At 40.0% G+C, this 10,210-nt stretch overlaps 1 protein-coding gene across 1 annotated transcript in view; it reads left to right on the forward strand.

Annotated features, from left to right (window-relative positions):
* The window catches only part of LOC308638624 (zinc finger protein 519-like), a gene marked incomplete at its 3' end in the record, with an annotated part of 28,179 nt that extends 18,508 nt beyond the window's left edge, over positions 1-9,671 (forward strand). The window contains exons 2-4 of the mRNA XM_081276244.1: positions 3,433-3,559; positions 8,547-8,916; positions 9,583-9,671. Of these exons, the coding sequence (XP_081132370.1) occupies positions 3,433-3,559; positions 8,547-8,916; positions 9,583-9,671 (586 nt within the window). The remainder of the gene's footprint in view (positions 1-3,432; positions 3,560-8,546; positions 8,917-9,582) is intronic.
* Between the last annotated feature and the right edge of the window lie 539 nt (positions 9,672-10,210).

The following is a 10,210-nucleotide window of genomic DNA, read 5'->3' on the forward strand; positions in this document are numbered from 1 at the left end:
GGAGAGTTCAGGAATAAAGAGTTGCTGTTTGAACCTACAAGGCTTTGTGGCGCCTCAGTTATTTTGTGCCCAGCCAGACGGCGGAATTTATTCTCACCAGTTTCCTTGTGGACTATGAATCCAACAGGCTACTCACTGAATTTTGTTTTTCTAGCGCCTTTTGTAAAATCTTGGTGCCATCTAATTCCAGTTTGCCCAAGTACTTAATGTTTTAACTTTATATGATGTGATTTCTTTCCTAAGCAAATCTAGGCTGCAACAGTGAGTTATTCACATAGGATGCTAAAGGTCAACGCCAGATGGACACAACTGTGTTTTCTGAAACTCGACTTTTTAAAAACTGACATATGAACCTGTGGACTTGGTACTTCCTGTGGGACATCATGTTTCCCAAACAGGACTCAGTCCTGAAGTTTAGTGTTCAAAAAGATCTCTGTTCATCCCAAACAAACCCTGAAACTCTCCACCCAAACCCAACAACTCATTATCCAGCTAATCTTTCCCAAGAAGATTTTTACGACTACAGTTTTAATTTTTTTTTCAAAGCGTACAACACGTACCATGTCGGGCTTACTGTTGACCATGCCACCAAATCTTTGAGGCCAAACAAAGAAAATGTCTCCAATCAACATCAAATCAGAGCCGCTCTCTAGTGGGGTGAGTGGTGGTGGTGGTGGTGGATGACCCAGAATGCCCAGACCCTCCCTGCGCCTGATCCTGAGAAAGGGAATTCATACAAGGTCTGAGCTGGCATTGGGACGAAGGTGATGCTTGATGGGAGCAGCTTCCTCTGGGCGAGAGGAGGGACCCTCAGAAGCCGTGAGATGCAGATCATGCCATGGCAGAAGAGTCCTGGGGCTCCATCCCAGCCTCTGGAGATGTGAACCGAAAAGTACTGATTCTAGGGAAGGAAGTTGAGTTATTCTCATAGAAGAAACTGGAGTTCTTTGTTGCAACACAAGTTTCTGTGAACCATGCTTCTTGTCACCAAAATGAACCATGCAACAAATCTGTGGATTCTGTTGTCCCAAAAAATAGAAGCAAAGGGCTGGGGGCCAGGGTTCAGTGGTAGCGCACTTCTCGCCTTGCATGTGGGAGGCACTGGGTTTGGTTCTCAGCGATGCATGTAAATAAATAAATAAAGGTCCATCAGCAACTAAAAAATATATTAAAAAAAAATGAAAGACAAGCCAACAGGAAACACCAAGCAATCTGTTGAAGCATCTGGGGTGCCGTGCTGGGAGTAGATCATGGCGAGTTCCCATCTCTTTTACCTTGGTACTTGTTTTGGAGGGTGCCATCAACTTTCTTGAGATGCCCTTTAAATGGGAAAATCATTTCACCCAGGTCACCTCGGGGGCTGTTTTTGAACTTCATTGAGCAAATGTCTGCCTTCTGACATCTTCAGAGGAATGAATTGTCCGTAGACCATCAGCCCCCTACTCACTCTTCCCAGAGGATAGATAAATGATGAGAGCGGGAATTTGGGAAAAGTTGGTTATTTGGAGGCTTAGCCAAATCTCCCATTATCCATTTGGTCTACACACGTAACCTCTTGGGACATGAATATGTGCTGCATTCTGGCTGGGCACAAAATAACCGGGAGGTCACGAGCCACTTGTAGGTTCAAACAGGAACTACTTTATTGCCCGAACCCCACGGGAACTCTCTAGAACTCCCCGGAAACTCTGCAAGAACCAACGGGAACTCAAAAGTAGCGGGCCCTTGAGGTAGCAGGAGCCGCCTTATTGCTGGACAGCAGAGGTTTATATACACAACTGAATACACAGCGTGCCCCAATCTAGCATCATCCAGTTACAGCAATCAGTCACCATCCCAGTAATTATACACAGCTTAACTTAATCACCGTCATCCCAATGGCTTGCTGGTGTCACTTCTCAACCACTCCTTCTGGCAAAATGCCAGGCACCATCCCGACTTGGCTGTGGCTCTCAACAAATATGTCCCCCTTGGTCTCCATCTCACAGAGACACAGATACTTGGTGGCTCACAAATTGGGTACTGGTGTTGAGAGGGAAATGCAGAATCATTCTTGTCCCTGGATTTCCTTCAAGGAAAAGCCACAGCTGTGAGGGTGGACCAGAGTCCACAGTGTCCTTCAGTAAGTCAAACTAGGGGTGGGAGAATGGCCATGGTGCCGAGATATCTTGACTTTCCCTTTGGGATTTGTGTGTCTGTTACACAGGTCACACTACTGTTCCATAGGTTTGTCACCTTGAGAACACTTGTTTACGTAAGTGCTAATGTCATGGGGCAGATGGCTCAGAAAACATACCAGTCCATTTTGTCCCAATTGGAGAGTCTTTAGCTGGTCAACCGGCCACTGCTCTCCACAGGACCCATAACTGTCTCTGCAAGGTGTTCCTGAGCCTCTCAGGGACTTTAATGGCAAAAGCCACATCCAGGTTGAGGGGTACAGAAGCCGATTGGGCGGTCAGCGAGACAATGCAAGGGGTACATTGGTATTTCCCACAGGACTTTCCAGGTTGGCATAGCAACAAGCCAGCAATGACCCTCGTTGAGCACAAGTTAGAGAATGGTTACTAACACGTCTAGACAGTCTCTGACAAGGTACATTGCCCAAGAAACATGGGAACCAAAGAGAATAATTTTACACTCTTTAAGAATCATCATCTTGCGTTGCCAAACGTGCTGTGCTCAGCAACTCCTGATAGGCACAGATGCGGGTGTCCCCATGGGAGAAGCATTTCTCACAAGTCTGTTGGGTCCTTGCCCATATAGCCTGTCCCAAAACATTAAATGTATTTTCTTAGTAGGATTTCAAACCTAAGAAAATATGCACAAAGCAACCAGATTCAGGGGGAGGAGGTGGAAGGTGGCCTTACATTAGATGACTTAAATGTTGCTACTTGCTACTTTAATGGAAATAAAAATTCCCTTAAAATAGCTGAACTCAAATTCATCAATAAGTTTTTCCATCAGTGTCTAGTCGTTTCTCTTGTACCACTGTCCTCGAGTCCCTAGAGAGCTTGCCACATGTTTAGAAAATCAGGTGCCATCCCAGAACCACCGAGTCTATGTTTTAGTAATATCTCTCAGTTTGTGGTCGCAGAATTAAAATTTGAGAAGCATCCTTCTTACCATTCCTTTTTCATCTGATAAACATACAAATGTCTCTTATAAAACACAAAATGAATGAAGATGTATGCTCTTGGGTGGATGCCTTAATTTCACATTTTATCAAGTGCAGCAGATGCCACCCCTTTGGGAAATATGTCGCTCTCTTTCAGTTGAATAATAGACTGTGTTGTAAAAGCGACTCACTGAATAATGAAGTCACCCATCTATATGAGAGCCACTTCTACTGTTCTTTCTGCTTCCCTCTCACTTTAAGCTGTGTCAACGATCACGTGGTCAGCGTGCTGTTTATTTGCCCCGTTCTTATTTCAGGAACATTTGACGTTCAGGGATGTGGCCATTGACTTCTCTGAAGAGGAGTGGGAGTGTCTGCAGCCTGCTCAGCGGACCTTATACCAAGATGTGATGTCCGAGAACTACCACAACCTGGTCTTCCTAGGTGAGGCTTCAGGATTTCTAGTTATCAGTATCTAATTTCCTTCCTCTGCAGAATAGTTGTGGGGAGCTTTTGCTCTGTATGAATGAGTTTAAGATTCTCGCTTTCAAGAAAGACGTTTGGACAGCTTGTGGTTTGTAATGTCAGTGACATCTCCACTAATCTTTCCTCTCTCCCTTTCTTCAGATGATCTAGGTCCTTCATTTTAGATTACTGGTATATGTAGTGACCGTGACACAAGGTGTCATGGTCTACAAGTCACAGTCCAATTTCTTCCCTTTACTTTGATTTGATTCCTTTACTCTGATACTTGCAAATAGATCTCAGGATCTGTATGTTAAAATTTCTTCCTAAAAATTGTAATGGGTCAGTTTGCAAGAATATATTTTTTAGAATTTCTATTACATATAATATTATATATATTATTTACTATATATAAATCATATATATAAGTCATATATAATATGTTACAATTAAATGTTACATATCGTATAGATATTATAAATAATACGTGTTATCGTTACATATAAATTATGTTTATGACTTATAAATATATATTAGTTACATATGGTAAGTAGAAATGCTAGAAAAATATTTTCCAGATGTTACATATGGTAAGTAGAAATGCTAGAAAATTATTTTCCAGATATATGATATATACATATGTATATATGTGTGCCGCAGTCTGGCTGGGCACAATTCACGAGCCACTTATCAAGCAGAAAGGAACTTTATTTTTAGAACACACGCTGCACAGGAGCTCTTCAGGAATTACCTCAGAGCCCAACTGCCACCATCCGCTTCCCACAAGCCTCTCAACGCCCCCCCCCCCACTCCTCCTGCTCTTGAGGCCAATTGGCTGGGTCGCATGGGCAGAGCCAAAAAAAAGTCCCCCAATGAGCAGCTCCTGGTCTGAAAGGGCGGGGAAACAGCCCAATGAGCATCACTGCAGAGGAGCCAATCAGCTGGCAGCTGGAAGTTTGCTGGGGCCGCTGTGAGCCAATCATCAGCTGGCAGCTGGAAGTTTGCTGGGGCTGCTGTGAGCCAATCATTAGCTGGCAGCTGAAAGTTTGCTGGGGCCCCTTCGGCTGTGGCTCTCAACATGTGTGTGTGTGTGTGTGTGTGTGTGTGTGTATCTGCACAGTTCTAGAATATAAACATCAGTAGGTATAAGAAGATTTCCAACAGATAGTCATTATTTTATTTTTCAATCACTAAATCTTAATGTCTCTAAGCCAAAACGGAACACCTTTCTCAGGAGCAAAGGAAGGAGCCCTGGATTTGCGGAGACAAGGAGTAGCCATATATACCCATGTGGTTGGAAATGGAGACAGAGGACTCAGTTGGGGGTTGTAAAGGTTAAGGAGGAAGTCACAGTTGAAACTGTTGGTTGAGAAGTAAGCATGCAACAGAAATGATTTTTCAGAAGCTTAGGTTGATTTTTCTTGCTGTCATAGGACACATACGGTTGTATGTTTATCATGCTTTCAAATTCTTAAAATCTGTCCCTTCAGTGGTATTCTCCTACTTTCAAGTTAGCAGCCAAAACACTTCTCTTTGGTTGTGACGGTCAGCATATGACAGCTTTTCCATTACCTGAGGGTCTCTAGGGAATGTGCACATTTCTGAAGATGTCTAGCCAAGCGGTTGTAGTATATTAATATCCCAAAGCTGTTTCTGTCATATCATCTCTGTGTTTATTCATTAAAATTTCCTTACCAGAGTTCTTTATGAATTCTTAGGATGGATTTTCTGTGAATTTGTTCTGCCATGAGATGAATATCAGTGATTGATAATGGCTGATCTTTGAGGATACACAGTCACAGGTGGAAATTGTGGTTACGTAAAAGGGTGTGTAAAATCATGCATCTGTGGTTATTCAGAATTTTTTGTGGTTAATTTCATTTTTGTTTCTTGTGTCTTATAGAGGACTTTTTCTCACATCTGTTAATAACATTTTTGTCTTTCACCTGCATTTTATAATTAGGTGGCAGTTTCCATTCTTTGACAAATTAGGGCAGTGCAAGTTGAACTTAAGATATGCATTATCCTTGAATATAAAATTATACATGTTTGTATTTGTTTGTATAAACATTACACTTGGCTTTTTTGGGGGGGGTTGCCTATTTTGTTTTTATTTTATTTGTTTATTTATTTATTTATAATTCAATCTATGTAGCTATATCCCTAGTTTCTTTTAATTTTTATTTGGAGAGATGTTCTCACTAAGTTGCTGAGGAAGACCTTGAATTTGCAATTCTCCTGCCTCAGAATTCCTGTAGCTGGGATTACAGTCATGCCCGTCATCTATATGTGGACACATCTGTTATTAAGTTTAGGACAAAGACCATAGCATTTTATTTTTTTAAGCATTTATTTATTTTTTTAGTTGTAGGTGGACACAATACCTTTAGTTAATTTTTATGTGGTGCTAGGGATCGAACTCAGTGCCTCACGCATGCTAGGCGAGTGCTTTTCCTCTGAGCCACAACCCCAGCCCAAGACCATAACATTTTAAAGGTAGCTTTCAAAAATATTGCAATTTTGTTTATGTTTTACATATTGTTTGAATTTTAATGCTGATCAAAATTACACAATATAAAACAATAGTATCTTAAATATTTTGAGTATACTGTTCAGTAATATTAATTCAAGTTGTTATGCAAAATCCCTAGAAAGTTTTTATCTCACAAAGCAAACATTCAATTATGAAAACAAGCTCCATGTCTGTCTCTCCCCATCACAAACAGCAATCTCCTTCCTGCTCAGATAATCTCCCAGGTTTAGATCTCATAAGTAGAATTTTGCAGTATTTATCTTCTTGTTAGTGACTTATTTAAGTTAACAAAGTGTACTTAAGATTTATCTTTATATAGATTTTGCAAAATACCTTACCTTTATTGATTTGAAAAAACAATAGCCACCAAACTCCCTCATTGGCTCATTTACTTGTGATTCCTTGGGTGCAGCCTCCCATGGCGCTGGGGTTGCGCTGTGAACCACCTTTCCTGACAACCTCACACGCTGTTTCATAAAGAATTCTTCATGTGCACAATATCAGCTTTTTTTTCCTTTTAAAAATTTTTGTTTGATTTTAATTCAGTTTTCTGCATTTTGATTTTTTTTTTTTTACCAAAATTCTTGAAAAAGGTTATTTAGTGCTCTTTGGACTTTGGGTCATGCATAACTTTGCTACTATTCAATTTCTAATGTTTAATTTTTTGTCTTTATGTGCTGTGCTGTTTTTTAATTGATTGGTGGGTAGAAAACCAGCCAACAGAAGATTGATATAGTCATTTGGGAAACAGTAAGGAAGTTACTAAATAAATCAAAAAGAGGCCAGACACAGTGTAAACACACTTGCTTGTAAACACAGCTGATGTGCACGTGGATTTCAGGTTTGAGGCATCACAGCAACTTAGTGGCACCACATCTCAAATTGACCAATTTTTAGAAGGCTGGTGTTGAAGCTCTGGTACAGCACCATTGGGCTTAATCCCAAGCACCACATAAAAAAACCAATAGTAGAAAGATGTGATCCAGAATATGTATCCAAAAGAGATTAGATTAGGATGTTGAAGAGATGTTTCCACGACTGTGTTCAATGCAAGCATTTTCCCAGTAGTCTAGGCACAGACTCAAACTATGTCCCTATCAATGGTTGAATAAGTACAAATTTGGCATTGATATACAATCGGTTACTATTTAGCCTTATTTAAAATATGGAATCAATACACAATTAATTTCTCTTCTTACTTATAAAAAGAGATGTCCTGTTATATAAGGTGATATGGGATGAATATGCAGGACTTTGCATAAAATGAAATAAGGCAAACACAGAAAATCAGTGGCAGCAGCATCTGACTCTCAGTGGGAACTCAGAAATGCAGAGAGTAAAATGGTGGCTACCAGGTACGATATTTTGTGGAATGTAGGGGGACTGTTGGTTGAAGTCTGCAAAATTTTATTTTAATGGACATAAGAAAGTCAAGAGTATCATATGGTGAGCGTAATGTATTGTATTCTGGATAAATGCTAATAGAATAAATGCAATTTTTAGCACTAAAATGTTAATTATATGGAATAATGCAAGTGTTATTTCACTAGATTCAATTATTTACTATGTATATGTACTTTGAAATGCCATGATATACTCAGTAAATGCATAAAACTTAATTTGTAAATGAAGTAAATCAGTAAATGACAAAAATTTAAAAAATAGTAAAAGCAAGTCATTTGTCTTGATCTCTGGGAGTTGTCTTCATTTAGATAACACTGGCAGAGTGTTATCACGTGTGTATCGTGTGTATTTTTCCCATTAAAAAAATTTGTTTAGGGTCTGGGGCTGTGACTCTGTGGTAGAGCACTTGCCCTCGAACACATGTGGCACTGGGTTTGATCCTCAGCACCATATAAAAATTTTTAAAAAAATCTTTGTTTTGTTTATTTAAGATTGGTTTATATCTCTTCTTAAGAGCCCATAGACTGTATCCCTGTTAAATATCTGTGGTGTTATAATTCAAAATCTACCTCTGACCTCCAGGTCTCTGTGTCATGGTAGAGAGAAACTAGTTTTTAGACAGTCCCCAAGAAAATCAAAATGTTCACCTGTATTTCCCATTTCCCATTGTCTACTGGCAGAGAAGGGAGTTGGGTAGATTTTTCCTCAGTGCACAATGCTGTATTGTGGAGGGGAAAAGGCAGAGGTTGAGAAAACCAGCATAGGTTACTTCCCTATCCTGTATTACTCTCCTTAGTAACGTACTCATTCTGGATACTGTCAACTCTCAGACGTTTGTGGTAGTTCTCCCAGAGTCATTTTTTTCTGTACATTTTTATTTAGTTTTTATATTTCTGGAGGAATGAAGACCTTAGGTTTATTATTCTGCTACCCTGCTGATGTACTAACTTTGCTTTAATTACATACGATGTTTGCAAAATACATTCATTCCTGTCTCATCGGTAAAATAATTCTTCTCATTTATTTCAGCCATGACCTCTCAACATATCCACCAGTTTTCACCAGAGCACGGCATAAAAGATTTATTTAAAAAAGTGATAAAGAGAAGATACGGAAATTGTGACCTTGACTATTTACAACCAAGAAAATTATGGGAAAATGAGAGTGAGAGTGACGGTCTGAAATCATATTATAATGGTGAAAGCCAATTAGTAGCGACTGTCCATAATAAAAATTTCACTGTCAACGGACATCAAGAACATTTGATATCTCAGAAAAGAATTCAGCTCATGCCCGTTGCTTTTGAGGAGTTGTATGTTTCCAGTGTACTGCCAACCCAATTTTTGAAGCATACAGTTCCTCTGAAAGGAAATTTGGAAAATTTAAGAAGAGATCTTGTGTATGCTTCAGTTTATAACTTGGCCAATTTCAAATATAGTGTTGATTTAAACTTTCAGTCAATGATTTCTCTAGCAAAGAAATATAAAAGTGAAGGACAGATTTCTAAAAGAGAGCACTTTGATCATTCCTTTACAAGATGTCCATTATTCTGCAATCAAACAATAATTTCTTCTTGTGCCCAAACTTACAATTATAACAATTGTGGGGATATCCACCCTTACCCATTCTTCCTTAATCAAAATTCGGATGTTGATTTCTGGAATGTCTGCTACATAGGCAATGAAACCAGTCACACCCTTGCCCAGGTGTCTAACCTAAGTAATTACCAGTATGTTTATATTGGTGAGAAAAAATATGAAAGTAGTGAAATTCTTAAAAACATGAGCATTGGTTGCAATCCCAGAAATCCTCAGTGTACCCATTTTGCAAAGAGCCTGTACCACAATGGCAAATGTGAGAAACTCTTTCACCAATCCTCTGGGCTTATGACCCATCCAAGAATTCATAGTGAACAAAGGCCTTACAAACATGAGGAAGGTGGAAGAGTGTTCTCTCATCCGGCCAGTCTTAGTCAATATGAGAGAATTCCCATTGAAAGAGAGCCCTGCAGATTCAAAGAGTGTAGCAAACCATGGGATTGCTCCACCCTGTCTACACACCTCAGATACTTTACAAGTGACAACTACGACTACCGAGAAGGTGGCAAAACCTTTAACCCAGAATCGCCCCCCGTCAAGCATCAGAGAATTCATGGTATGGAAAAGCCCCCCAAATGGAAAGAATGTGGCAAATCTCTTAGCACTTGCTCTGTCCTTTCTAACCACCTGAGATGGCACGGCAGTAACAAGACCTTCAGATGCAAAGAGTATGGCAGACCTTTTACTCAAAGATCACATTTTACACAACACCAGGGAATTCATACCGGAGAGAGAGCCCCCGAATGTAACTGTGCCAAAGCCTTCGATAATGCTTCGACCCTTTCTCAAAACCAAAGGAATCTTCTGAGAGAGAAGCCTTACAAATGTAAAGCACACGGCAACCTTTTCAGTAAACTCCCCAAACTCAGTCCACATCCCAGTGTTCATACTAGAGGAAAGCCCTACAAATGTGAAGAATGTGGCAAAGCTTTTATCCGAAGGTCCTACCTTACTCAACACCAGAGGGTTCATACTGGAGAGAAACCCTACACATGTAAAGAATGTGGCAAGGCTTTCAAACAAAGATCACACCTTGCTCAACACCAGAGAAGTCACACCGGAGAGAAGCCCTACACTTGTCAGCAATGTGGCAAA

This window comes from Spermophilus citellus (assembly GCF_964194105.1).
Source record: "Spermophilus citellus genome assembly, chromosome: 19".
NCBI lineage: Eukaryota > Metazoa > Chordata > Mammalia > Rodentia > Sciuridae > Spermophilus > Spermophilus citellus.